Source organism: Manis javanica, chromosome 10, assembly GCF_040802235.1.
Source record: "Manis javanica isolate MJ-LG chromosome 10, MJ_LKY, whole genome shotgun sequence".
Lineage (NCBI taxonomy): Eukaryota > Metazoa > Chordata > Mammalia > Pholidota > Manidae > Manis > Manis javanica.
Genome location: NC_133165.1, coordinates 43,229,351 through 43,243,683, shown reverse-complemented (window position 1 = coordinate 43,243,683; position 14,333 = coordinate 43,229,351). Strand labels below are relative to the sequence as shown.

At 37.5% G+C, this 14,333-nt stretch overlaps 1 protein-coding gene across 2 annotated transcripts in view; it reads left to right on the top strand.

Moving 5' to 3' along the window:
- MRPS17 (mitochondrial ribosomal protein S17) overlaps positions 1-14,333 on the top strand; it is a 170,034-nt gene that overhangs the window by 15,515 nt on the left and 140,186 nt on the right. For both annotated transcript variants that reach the window (XM_073215245.1, XM_073215242.1), the window contains exon 2: positions 7,516-7,604. In XM_073215245.1, the coding sequence (XP_073071346.1) occupies positions 7,516-7,604 (89 nt within the window). The remainder of the gene's footprint in view (positions 1-7,515; positions 7,605-14,333) is intronic.

Here is a 14,333-nt window from a genome sequence, read left to right as displayed (position 1 = left end):
TCAATAAAAGAGTTGAGAGCCCAAAAATAAGCCCACACATGTATAATCAAATAATATATGGTAAAGGAGGCAAGAACATTCATTAAGGAAAAGACAATGTCTTCAGTAAGTGGTTTTGAGTGAACTGGACAGCTTCATCTAAGAGAATGAAACTGAATCACTAACACCATACACAAAAGTTAATTCAAAATGGATTAAATACGTAAATATAAGACATGAAACTATAAAACTCTTAGAAGAAAATTTAGGCAAGACTCTCTTGAACATCAGCATGAGAAATTTTTTCTAATATATCTCCTGGGCAAGGGAAACAAAAGCGAACACAAAGAACTGAGACTACATTAAACTGAAAAGCTTCTATACAGCAAAAGACACAATAAAACAAAAAGGCAATCTACAGTATGGGAGAATATATTCATAAATAGTATATCTGATAAGGGGTTAGCATCCAAAATAAAGGACCCGTATGCCTCAATACCAAAAAACAAATAATCTGATTAAAAAATGGGCAGAAGGAAACCATTAAACTCTTGGAAAAAAACATAGGCAAAAACCTCTTAGACATAAACATGAGTGACCTCTTCTTGAACATATCTCCCCGGGCAAGGAAAACAACAGCAAAACTGAGTAAGTGGGACTACATTAAGCTGAAAAGATTCTATACAGCGAAAGACACCATCAATAGAACAAAAAGGAACCCTACAGTATGGGAGAATATATTTGAAAATGACAGATCTGATAAAGGCTTGACGTCCAGAATATATAAAGAGCTCACATGCCTCAACAAACAAAAAACAAATAACCCAATTAAAAAATGGGCAGAGGAACTGAACAGACAGTTCTCTAAAAAAGAAATACAGATGGCCAACAGACACATGAAAAGATGCTCCACATCGCTAATTATCAGAGAAATGCAAATTAAAAACTACAATGAGGTATCACCTCACATCAGTAAGGATAGCTGCCATCCAAAAGACAAACAACAACAAATGTTGGCGAGGCTGTGGAGAAAGGGGAACCCTCCTACACTGCTGGTGGGAATGTAAATTAGTTCAACCATTGTGGAAAGCAGTATGGAGGTTCCTCAAAATGCTCAAAACAGACCTACCATTTGACCCAGGAATTCCACTCCTAGGAATTTACCCTAAGAACGCAGCAATCAAGTTTGAGAAAGACAGATGCACCCCTATGTTTATCGCAGCACCATTTACAATAGCCAAAAATTGGAAGCAACCTAAATATCCATCGGTAGATGAATGGATAAAGAAGATGTGGTACATATACACAATGGAATACTACTCAGCCATAAGAAGAGGGAAAATCCTACCATTTGCAGCAACATGGATGGAGCTGGAGAGTATTATGCTCAATGAAATAAGCCAAGTGGAGAAAGAGAAATACCAAATGATTTCACTCATCTGAGGAGTATAAGAACAAAGGAAAAACTGAAGGAACAAAACAGCAGCAGAATTACACAATCCAAAAATGGACTAACAGGTACCAAAGGGAAAGGAACTGGGGAGGATGGGTGGGCAGGGAGGGATAAGGGGGAGGAGAAGAAAGGGGGTATTAAGATTAGCATGCATGGTGGGGGAGAAAGGGGAGGAAGGGCTGTACAACACAGAGAAGACAAGTAGTGATTCTACAACATTTTGCTATCCTGATGGACAGTGACTGTAATGTGGTTTTTAGGGGGGCTTGGTATAGGGGAGAGCATAGTAAACATAGTATTCTTCATGTAAGTGTAGATTAAAGATTAAAAAAAAAAAGAAAGAAAAGGGGGATTACTCCTTGATAGGATAATACTTGGTAAATCAAAGATTAACGCATGCTTTAAATATCCTTAATTTGGATCACTTAAAGGGTGTCAGATGATCGGCTATGGAGGTACTATTTTCTGATAATATTCCTTTCTCTTAATAAAAATAAAAAAATAAAAATAAATTTAAAAAAAATGCAATTCCTGTGTGCTGACCTCCAATGAGTTCTACACAGTGGTATAGAGGCTATGTCAAAGTGTGGGCAAAGGGTCTGTTTGTTTTTATGCAGAAGATCAAGGCCTAGCTTGGCTACCCAGAATATGAACTAAGATACGATATGAGGAGGAGCTTCTGGCATCAGCACTCTCTGGAGGACTCGTGCCGGGGGATGATCATCAAAAAGCCTCCATAGGGATCCGGGCGATGCTGCGGTTGTGGCTGCATCCATCCCACCATTTCCTGGACTTGCCACTGGAATGAGGAGGGGGATGTCTAGGCTGGCATGTGCATACAGCGAGACAATGAATTTGAGTGGATCTGTACTGTTGGAACTCAACCAGGAGTTGGGAGGGGTGCAAGTTGTAGCACTCCAAAATCTTATGACTATGGACTATCTACGGTTAAAAGAACATATGGGATGTGAACAGATCCCAGAAATGGGTTGCTTTAATTTGTCTGATTTCTCTCAGACTGTTCAAGTACAGTTGGACAATATCCATCATATCATAGACAAATTATCACAAATGCCTAGGGTGCCCAACTGGTTTTCTTGGTTTCACTGGAGATCGCTGGTAATTATAGATTTGCTTAGTTTATGTCACCATATTCCTATTATGTTAATATGTGTGTGCAAGTTAGTTAGTAGTTTAAAACCTATACATGCTTAAGGTACTCTACAAGAAGATATGTCAAAGAAATAATCAATCCTCCCATGTTTTCTTCCATATGCTACCTCTATAGCTTTTCTTCTTCCTTCCTAATTACAACCCTTAAATAGAATTCGTGCCTCATATCAAATTTACCGAGCATCATAATTCCTCCAGGTGGTAAAGATACCACAAGACAAGTGCTGGGCATAGAATCCACAGGGCATAAATCTGCAAAGAAGTAAAAAGCTAACCTTTTCAAACAATATGGCTTCTCTCTCACTTACCAACTTTACATCTCCCTGTATGGCCCCGGAAGATGACTGGTTAGCCAGAGACAGGTAAGATTCCTCAAGGGAGGAACAACCTAAGACAGGCACATTCGCTGGGGTGCCATCAGGTGAGAAATTGGGGATCAACAGTGGTGAGGCTTAGAACCTCACACCCCCCCCCCATTTTGAGAAAAATCTTCTGCATCCGTGGATGTTTTAATGCCCTTGTCTAGCTTGGATTAAGACAGTCTACAGGCACACACCTGATCATCTACAGTTGCTCTCTTACAACACTAAACTATGTTTTCTACCTTTATCTTGCATCTACCTACCACTTCAGCATTTTATTAAAAATAAAAATAATAATAATAATAAGAGGGAGAAATGTGGGATCCACATATAAATCAAGTATAAAAATCAAACGAATATTCATATTTGACCTGATTGTTTATAATTCATAATGCATGATCAAAACCGAAAGTTTCTGTGATGAATGCCCTTGTACTGTTCACCATGTAAGAACTTATTCACTATGTAAGAATTCGTTCACCATGTAAGAACTTGTTCGTTATGCTACAGAAGATTGGAGACTGACGAGAATTAGGCTTGGGGTAGATTAATGATTGTGCTTTGAGCATTGACCCCCTATACAGAATTTTATTGTTGTTAACAACCATTTGATCAATAAATATGAGAGATGCTCTCTCAAAAAAAAAAATGGGCAGAAGACATTTTTCCAAAGAAGAAATACAGATGGCCAACAGGCACATGAAAAGATGCTCCATATCGCTAATCGTCAGGGAAATGCAAATCAGAACCACAATGAGACATCATGTCACACCAGTGAAAATGGCCACTATCCGAAAGACAAGAACTAACAGGTATTGGCAAGGACATGGAGAAAAGGGAACCCTCCTGCACTGCTGGTGGCAGTGTAAATTCATGCAGCCACTATGGGAGGCACTATGGGGGAGTCCTCAAAAAACTAAAAATAGAAATATATGACCCAGTAACTCCATTTATAGGAATTTACCCAAAGAAAACAAAATCTCTAATTCAAATATATATGTGCACCCTTATGTTTACTGCTCCATTATTTACAATAGACAAGATATATGAAAACAACCAAAGTGTCCATCACTAGGTAAAGAGATAAAGCACATGTGATGTATGTATAATGGAGTATTATTTGGCCATAATAAAGAAACAGTTTCTGCCATTTGCAACAACATGGGTAGAACAGTTTCTGCCATTTGCAACAACATGGGTAGACTTTCATTACGCTAAGTGAAATAAGTCAGGTAGACAAAGACAAATACCATATAATCTCACTTATTTGTGGAATCTAGAGAAAAACAAAACAAAATGAACAAAAACATGGTAGACTCTTAGACACTGTGAAGTTACTGGTGATTACCATGGGGGAGGGATTGGGGAGAGGGTGTGAAATAGATGAAGGGGATAAAGACGCACAAATGTACAAATGTCAATCATAATATAAATTATTCACAGGGTTGAAAGTACACCATAGAGAATATAGTCAGTAATTCTGTGGCATCTTTCTTGGTAGATAGTATTGCACTAATTGGGGTGAGGCTTTAGTGATGTATCTAACTGTTGAATCACGATGCTGTACACTTGAAACTAACATAATATTGCATATCAACTATACTTCAATAAAAAATACCAAAAAATTAAAAAATAAAAGTAAAAGATAAAGCTGAAGATACAGGAATTAGAAGATATGTGCTAGATTCAAGCCTATAAGGAGGCCAGAGAGAATGGACTGATTCCAGGGAAGAAATACCTTTTAATGCAAATTCCTGGGCTCATAATACATTCCACTGGTGCTATGTAATTAGGTCTGGGATAGGACCAGTGAATCTGCTTCCCAACAAGTACCATAATCCAGGTAATTTTCAGACAGTGCTTAATAAACATTATTCTTTTGCTGTCTTACCCCTACGTATTAATCCACTCCTGTCTTCACTTTCTTCCCCATCCAATCTAGAGCCTGGGTCCCCTGATTCACAGTCTAGTATTTTGAAAGGTGAGAAAGATTTCTGAAGTGGTGTGGCACTAGAATGATGGTGAAAATCACTGGTATTGAGGAAGTCAAAGAATTCCAATGGTCTGATAGTTCTGAATTCATGATCATATCAGAATCATTTATGGGTCATTTAAAATATATATAGGTGCCAGACTACACCTCAACAAATGCTGATTTAGCAGATCTTAGGTGGATCCTGGACAGTATATATTACATAGAATATTTTAAAATTTGGGCTGAGGTGAATGCGTAGCTCGGATTGAGAACCACTGCATGGGTTTTCTACATGGTCAGTAAAGTTCACTCACATTTTTGGAAGAGCTTGGGGTGGAAATGAAAACGTTAAGCCTAGAGTCATTCTTTGTCTGAATTTATTAAAATCCTGGTATTCCTTAGGTAGTCAGGGGAATTCATTAGTTTTGAAGCTATCATGGTTACTTGTCTGAAAACCAGTGGCAAAATCAGAGACTTCTCTGGAAAGGTCTGTGTGCTGTATGAACAATCGCACACAGGTTGGGGGTGGGGGAGCAGGTAAAAAAAGGAAAGGGAGAGAACAAGTACGAACAAGGACTTTAGAGTATACTAGAAGGAACCCAGGACAGTGAATTGGAAGACCTAGGTTTTAGAACCAGCTCTTTTGCTTAGGTCTGTGATCTTCAACTTTAAATCCTTCATTAAACCAAAGAACCAAGGAATAAATGAGCATTTCTGAGTATGTTCTATGGGACCCTGGTCCCATCACATGCCATTAAAAACATTCTCAAGTTAACTAAATTTGCACACAATATATAGTATATATCCTCATCCCCTTGGGTTTGCACATATGAAGGAGAAACCCTGTTCTGCCTAACTTGGTATATGTTTTTGTCACTGTGAATAAACGGTTTTGAGATTATTTGGTTTGAAATGTTAAGGCATCCTCACAAATTCTTTCTAGCTCTTCAGATAGCTTATGCTGGTGAAATAAGGACCTGGTTCTTAGAGTGCTTTTAAATGACTTGTGAAAGATCTGCCTCTTAGCTGAACTGGTTGTAAAATGTTAGATCTGGGGCATCTATTGAGCAGTGAGTGGCTTCCTTATCTAACAGGGCAGTTCCACTGCAACTGCAGTTTTCTCTTTTTTAAAAAAAATTGCTTTTCAGAAATGGCTTCATTCTTCATTGCCATCACTTGCTTTTGAGAGAAGCTTCTTAGGCCAACCTTTGTGAACAGAAAAAGAATGTATTCTTTCATGATTATTAGAAAATCAATACATTTCACTCTATTGTTGGTGTTGGAAAGGACCACGTGTTTTCTATTGGAAAGTAGGATGGGAAAAGACTGAGACTAAAGTTTGTTCTAGTTGATGCATCTATACATCTCTGCTTTTTGTAATTGTGAATCTGAGAAATTCTAAAATTATTTTTGACTATTTTAAAGAATGCCATATCCTACTGTGCTCTATCTTTATGAATGAATAGTCTGTCTCTTTACAGATAGGAGATCCCTAGGTGACTGAGGCTGCTGGGTTTCTTCTGATGATTCTAGTTCATCTCATTACAGGTGCTCAACCTGAAATTGTATTTAAACGATCCCTGCCAGGAGACAGATTTGGATATCATAGTGAAGTCTGTACATGATGATCAGTGCTTTTAGGGGAAAAAAGTAATAGCCACCTTCAGGAACCTTCATATTTCAGCTCTGCAAGAAAAAGGCAGAATTGATTCTGAGAGTAGCTGGGAAGCAGAAATCATTCTTGTGGATATCCATTGGCTCCTAAGGCTCTAAGGAGAAATGAGGCACCTTTAATACCGTGGAGTGATGTTCCATGTGATAAGGCACTGGAAAATTAACATTCAGGGACTGAGAAGGATATTGAAGCTGTTAGTACTGTGTATTTCCTGACAGTCCTGCTGGAAGAAAACAAAGCTTTGGTGACATTACAACTTAAGAACCGCAAAAAGGTACAGTAATCTTGGTGGAGGACTGAATCCAGGTACTCAAAAAGGAAGGTCAACTTTCTGAAAAATGAAAAGAATGAAATATTTTTATATTAGAAGGATTATCTTAAAGAGAATAGAGGAGAGACGATCTCTGGAGTTTGAGTTTGGGGTAAATTTATCCCCTTAAAGAGTAAGGCTAGGTCCTCAACATATGTTCTCTGTATCAACTCTTTCCAGGGGTTCTCATCTTCCACTTAGAATCGTTAGAGACTTTAGAATTTAAATGCTGTTGCCCAGGCTCCTCCAGACCAACTTGGATGAAATTGGATTTATCCAAATCTCTGGGGATAAGAACTGAGCATTGGCATCTTTGTTAAATTCACTAAGTGTGTAGTAGTATTGAAAACCATGGAACTCTCTTGAGCTTCCCACAAGCCATAGCAAGAGAAAGAGAAAGTTCTGCATTGAATTCCTCAATGTAATAGAGAAACAAGAATGTCACAGTTCAGTCATCTAATCTTTAAGCTTATATCTTAAACAGTCTTCTCTCTAAACTGTCATACTAGCACAAAGCAAAAGCTCCAAGAGTTAGGTTCACCCTTAATGTCATGTATCAACAAGATGCTTCTACTCTCTTTTTCCCAGTTATGCCTTCTCAGAATGCTGTACTTCCCTGGAAAGGGAACACGGAGGATAAGGAAACGAATGATGGATCACAGATGGTTAGGTTCCAGGTAAGTTTAGTTTTATTTTCCTCTGAAATGCTATTACAGTTCTCAGAATGTGAGCACATTATGTTCCAGTCCTTAGCAGAGCTAAATCCCAAAACTCCAGAGCCCTTGGGACTCTTTTTTTTATTAAAAAAAATTTTTTTAATTTTGGAATCATTAATGTACAATTACATGAGCAACATTATGGTTACTAGACTCCCCCATTATCAAGTCCCCACCACATACCCCATTACAGTCACTGTCCATCAGCATAGTAAGATGCTATAGAATCACTACTTGTCTTTGTGTTGTACTGCCTTCCCCATGGCCCCCCTATATTATGTGTTCTAATTGTAATGCCCCTTTTTCCCCCTTATCCCTCCCTTCCCACCCATCCTCCCCAGTCCCTTTCCCTTTAGTAACTGTTAGTCCATTCTTGGGCTCTGTGAGTCTGCTGCTGTTTTGTTCCTTCAGTTTTTTTCTTTCTTCTTATACTCCACAGATGAGTGAAATCATTTGATACTTGTCTTTCTCTGCCTGGCTTATTTCACTGAGCATAATACCCTCTGGCTCCATCCATGTTGTTGCAAATGGTAGGATTTGTTTTCTTCTTATGGTTGAATAATATTCCATTGTGTATATGTACCACATCTTCTTTATCCATTCATCTATCAATGGATATTTAGGTTGCTTCCAATTCTTGGCTATTGTAAATAGTGCTGCGATAAACATGGGGGTGCATCTGTCTTTCTCAAACTTGATTGCTGCGTTCTTAGGGTGAATTCCTAGGAGTGGAATTCCTGGGTCAAATGGTAGGTCTGTTTTGAGCATTTTGAGGAACCTCCATACTGCTTTCCACAATGGTTGAACTGATTTACATTCCCACCAGCAGTGTAGGAGGGTTCCCCTTTCTCCACATCTTCGCCAACATTTTTGTTGTTTGTCTTTTGTATGGTGGCCATCCTAACTGGTGTGAGATGATATGTCATTGTGGTTTTAATTTGCATTTCTCTGATGATTAGTGATGTGGAACATCTTTTCATGTGCCTGTTGGGGATCTGAATTTCTTCTTTGGAGAAGTGTCTGTTCAGATCCTCTGTAAATTTTTATTTGGATTATTTGCTTGTTTATTGAGGTGGGTGAGTTCTTTATATATTGTGGATGTCAACCTTCTATCAGATATGTCATTTATGAATATATTCTCCCATACTGTAGGATGTCTTTTTGTTCTAGTGATGGTGTCCTTTGCTGTACAGAAGCTTTTTAGTTCTATATAGTCCCACTTCATTTTTGCTTTTGTTTCCCTTGCCTGGGGAGATATGTTCATGAAGAATTTGCTCATGTTTATATTCAAGGGAGTTTCACCTATATTTTCTTCTAAGAGTTTTATGGTTTCATGACTTACATTCAGGTCTTTGATCCATTCTGAGTTTACTTTGTGTGTGGGGTTAAACAATAATCCAGTTTCATTCTCTTACATGTAGCTGTCCAGTTTTGCCAACACCAGTTGTTGAAGAGGCTCTCATTTCCCCACTGTGTATCCATGGCTCCTTTATTGTATATTAATTGACCATATATGCTTAGGTTAATATCTGGACTATCTTTTTTCCACTGGTCTATGGGTCTGTTCTTGTGCCAGTACCAAATTGTCTTGATTACTGTGGTTTTGTAGTAGAACTTGAAGTTGGGAAGCGAGATTCCCCCTGCTTTACTCTTTCTTCTCAGAATTGCATTGACTGTTCAGGGACTTTGTTGGTTCCATATGAATTTTAGAACTATTTGTTCCAGTTTGTTGAAGAATGCTGTTGGTATTTTGATAGGGATTGCATTGAATCTGTAGATTGCTTTAGGCAGGATGGCTATTTTGACAAAATTATTTATTTCTACCCAAGAGCATGGGATGAAGTTCCATTTATTAGTGTCCTCTTTAATTTCTCTTAAGAGTGTCTTGTAGTTTTCAGGGTATACGTCTTTTACTTCCTTGGTTAGGTTTATTCCTAGGTATTTTATTCTTTTTGATGCAATTGTAAATGGAATTGTTTTCCTGATTTCTCTTTCTGTTAGTTCATCATTAGTGTATAGGAATACAGCAGATTTCTGTATTCAGATTGCTGTATTCAGATATTAGTTCTAGTAGTTTTGGAGTGGATTCTTTAAGGTTTGTTATGTACAATATCATGTCATCTGCAAACAGTGACAGTTTGGCTTCTTTCTTACCAATCTGGATGCCTTTTATTTCTTTGTGTTGTCTGATTGCCGTGGCTAGGACCTCCAGTACTATATTGAATAACAGTGGGGAGAGTGCACATCCTTGTCTTGTTCCCAATCTTAGGAGAAAAGCTTTCAGCTTCTTGCTGTTAAGTATGATGTTGGCTGTGGGTTTGTCATATGTGGCCTTTATTATGTTGAGGTAGTTGCCTGCAGTACCCATTTTTTTGAGAGTTTTTATCATGAATGGACGTTGGATTTTGTTGAATGCTTCTTCAGCATCTATGAAGATGATCATGTGGTCTTCCTTCTTTTTGTTGATGTGGTGGATGATGTTGATGGATTTTCGAATGTTGTACCATCCTTGCATCCATGAGATGAATCCCACTTGATCACGGTTTAGGATCCTCTTGATGTATTTCTGAATTTAGTTTGCTACTATTTTGTTGAGTATTTTTGCTTGTATATTCACCAGGGATATTGGTCTGTAGTTTTCTTTTTTGTGGTGTCTTTGCCTGGTTTTGGTATTAGAGTGATTAGAGTGATGCTAGCTTCATAGAATGAATTTGAAAGTGTTCACTCCTCTTCTACTTTTTGGAAAACTTTAAGGAGAATGGGTATTATGTCTTCTCTAAATGTCTCATAAAATTCAGCGGTGAATCCATCTGGTATGGGGGTTTTGTTCTTGGGTAGTTTTTTGATTACCGATTCAGTTTTGTTGCTGGTAATTGGTCTGTTTACATTTTCTGTTTCTTCCTTGGTCAGTCCTGGAAGGTTGTATTTTTCTAGAAAGTTGTCCATTTCTTCTAGGTTATCCAGTTTGTTAGCACATAGATTTTCATAGTATTCTCTAATAATTCTTTGTATTTCTGTGGTGTTCATAGTGATTTTTACTTTCTCATTTCTGATTCTGTTTATATGTGTAGATTCTCTTTTTCTCTTAGTAAGTCTGTCTAGGGGTTTATCTTTTTTGTTTGCTCTTGGGACTCTTCTGACAGATGATAATCTAGGATGCTTCCTGTATCTAATATACCCCTTTATTGCTCTTTTCTCCTTCTAGCATTTTTACCCTATCATGGACTCATGTCCTTGCTAGATGTTGTAAAGGAAACAAAGGAAACCATAGACTATCATTTAATCACCCTTCACTTAAAAAGCTCACCAGAATGTAAGCCATACTTGTCATTTCTCTGGCATAATTCAATATGCCTGAGGACATCTGCTACCACAACTTAATGTTTATCAGTAATCCATTGCATCTCTTCAAAAACCTGTTCAAGCCTGTTATTACAAATATATAATTAGGTTAAGTATTATGTAAACTAATGAGATATTACTAATAAACAAGGAATTGTTTCTGTAAAAACTAGTTGAATGCACTGGAAAGACTTAATAAATGCCAGTTGTTTTTTTAAAAAAAAACTGTCAAGTGTGAGCAAAATTGTAAACACTGAAGGTAAATCATAAAAATCTCAGGGGAGTCTATATATGTATTATTTCCCAAGTGTTCAGAGAAGGGAGAGATCTAATTGAGATTGGAGGGATGAGGAAATACTTAATGAAGAAGGTGGAGTTTGAATTTGTGCTGATATTGGGTAGCGTTAAAAGAGTAGAGAAGACAGGACCATTCTAGGCAGGAAATAAAACTTGAGCAACAGCAGGACAAAGAGACTGTCATCTGAGGCTGAGCATTTATTTGGTACATTAGTGGTTTAGGATCTTTGGGTTGCAAGGAATAGATTCATTCGGTTTACTCTTTAATTTCAAAGTTCCTCACAGACAGGAATAGAAAGGCACTGAGAACATACCTTAATTTAAAAATATTGTATTAAAAATGCTAACCAATATTTGAGCTTTCAGCAAGTCATAATCTTTTTGCTGGTGGAGGGTCTTGTCTCAGTGTTGATGGCTGCTGACTGATGAGGGTGGTGGTTGCTGAAGGTTTAAGTGGTTATGGCAATTTCTTAAAATAAGGTGACAATGAAGTTTGCCACATCAGTTGACTCTTCTTTTCACAAAGGATTTCTCTGTAGCATGAGGTGCTATTTGATAGCATCCTACCCATGGTAGAACATCTTTCAAAATTGTAGTCAGTCCTCTCAAAATCCTGCTGTTGCCTTATCAATAAAGTTTGTCTTCTAAATCCTTTGTTTTCATTTCAATCTTCATAGCATCTTCATCAAGAGTAGATTCCATCTCCAGAAACCACTTTTTTTGCTCATCAATAAGAAAAAAACTCTATCCATTCAGGTTTTATCATGAGATTGCAGCAATTCAGTCACATCTTTAGGCTCCATTTCTAGTTCTCTTGCTGTTACCACCACATGTACAGTTACTTTCTCCACTGAAGACTTGAACCCCTCAAAGTCATCCATGAGGGCTGAAAGCAAGCTGTTCCAAACTCCTTTTAATGTTGATATTTTGACCTCTTCCCATGAATCATGAATGTTCTTAATGGCATCTAGAAAAGTAAATCCTTTCTAGGAGGTCTTTTATTTACTTTGCCCAGTTGCATCAGAGGAATCACTATCTATGGTAGCTATAGCCTTATGATATGTATTTCTCATAAATAATAAGACTTTAAAGTAAGAATTACTCCTTTGATGCAAGGGCTTCAGAATGGATGCTGTGTTAGCAGGCATGAAAACATTTATCTCATTGAATGTCTCCACCAGAGCTCTTGGGTGACCAAGTACGTTTTCAATAAATGGTAATATTTTGAAAGGAGTCTATTTTTCTGAGCAGTTGATCTCAACAGTGGGCTTAAAATATTCAGTAAGCCATGTTATAAACAGATGTACTGTCATCCAGGCTTTGTTACTGCATTTGTACAGCACAGGCAGAGTAGATTTTGCATAATTACGGACCCTAATCTTTTCAGAATGGTCAATGAACATGGGCTTCAGCTTAAAGTCACAAGCTACATTAACCCCTAACAAGAGAGTCAGGCTGTCCTTTGAAGCATTGAAGCTAGGCATTGACTTCTTTTTTCTAGCTATCAAATACCAAATGGCATGTTCTTCCAATATAAGGCTATTTAGTCTACACTGATAATCTGTTTAGTGTAGCCACCTTCTTAGCTACATCTTTGGATTAACTGCTGCAGTTTGCCACTTCACCTTTACCTTTATATTATGAAGACAGCTTCTTTCCTTAAACCTCATGAGCCAACCTCTGCTAGCTTCATACTTTACTTCTGCAGTTCCCTCATCTCTCAGTCTTCAAAGAATTTAAGAGATTTTGGGCCTTGCTCTGCATTAGGCTTTGGCTTAAGAGAATGTTGTGGCTGATTTGATCTATCCACATCACTAAAACTTTCTCCATATCAGTAACAAAACTGTTGTGCTTTCTTATTACTCCTGTGTTCACTGGTATAGCACTTTTAATTTCCTTCAAGAACTCCTTTGCATTCACAGCTCTTCTAACTGGTGCAAGAGGCCTGACTTTCAGCTTTCCTGAGCTTTTGGCATGCCTTCCTCACTAAACTTAATCATTTCTTACTTTTGATATAAAGTGGCAGATATGTGACTCCTTTTGCTTGAACACTTGAAGGCTATTGTAGTTATTAATTGGCCTAATTTCAATCTTATTGCATCTCAGGGAATAGGGAGGACCAAGAAGAGGGAGAGAAGCAAGGGAATGGCCAGTTGGTGAGACAGAACAGACACAACATTTATCAATTAAATTCAACATTTTATATGGGCACAGTATGTGCTGTAGTATCATTAAGGATCACTAATCACAGACATAGCAGATTTAATAATAAAGAGTAAAAGTTTGAAATATTGCAAGAATTACCAAAGTGTTACACAGAAATGTAAACTGATCAAATTCTGTTGGAAAAATGATACCAATAATAGTCACTTGACACAGCATTGCTACAAACCTTTAGCTTGCAAAAAAAAATTTGCAAAGCATTATAAGGTGAAATGCAATAAAATAAGCCTGTATATAAAGAATTCATACAACTCAGTAATAACAACAAAACAATCTGGTTAAAAAATATGGCAGAGGATCTGAACAAACATTTTTCCAGCGAAGACACACTGATGTCCAGCAGGCACATGAAAGATGTTCATCTTTTCATCACTAATCATCAGGGAAGTGAAAATCATAACCATAATGAGATATCATCTCACACCTGTTAGAATGGCTATTATCAAAAAGAAAAATAACAAGTGTTGTCAAGAATGAGGAGAAAAGGGAGCCCTCATGCACTGTGGGAATGAAAATTGGTGCAGCTGCTGTGGAAAACAGTATGGAAGTTCCTCCAAAACTTAAAAACAGAACTACCATACAATCCAGCAATTCCATTTCTGGGTGTTTATCTGAAGGAAATGAAAACACTAATTAAAAAAAATATATACACCACTATGTTCACTGTATCATTATTTGCGATATCCAAGATATGGAAACAACTTAAATGTCTATCAGTAGATTAATGGATAAAGGAGATGTGGTTTATATATACAATAGAATTCTACTCAACTATAAAAAAGAACAAAACCTTGCCACTTGTGACAACATGGATGGACCTAGAGGGTA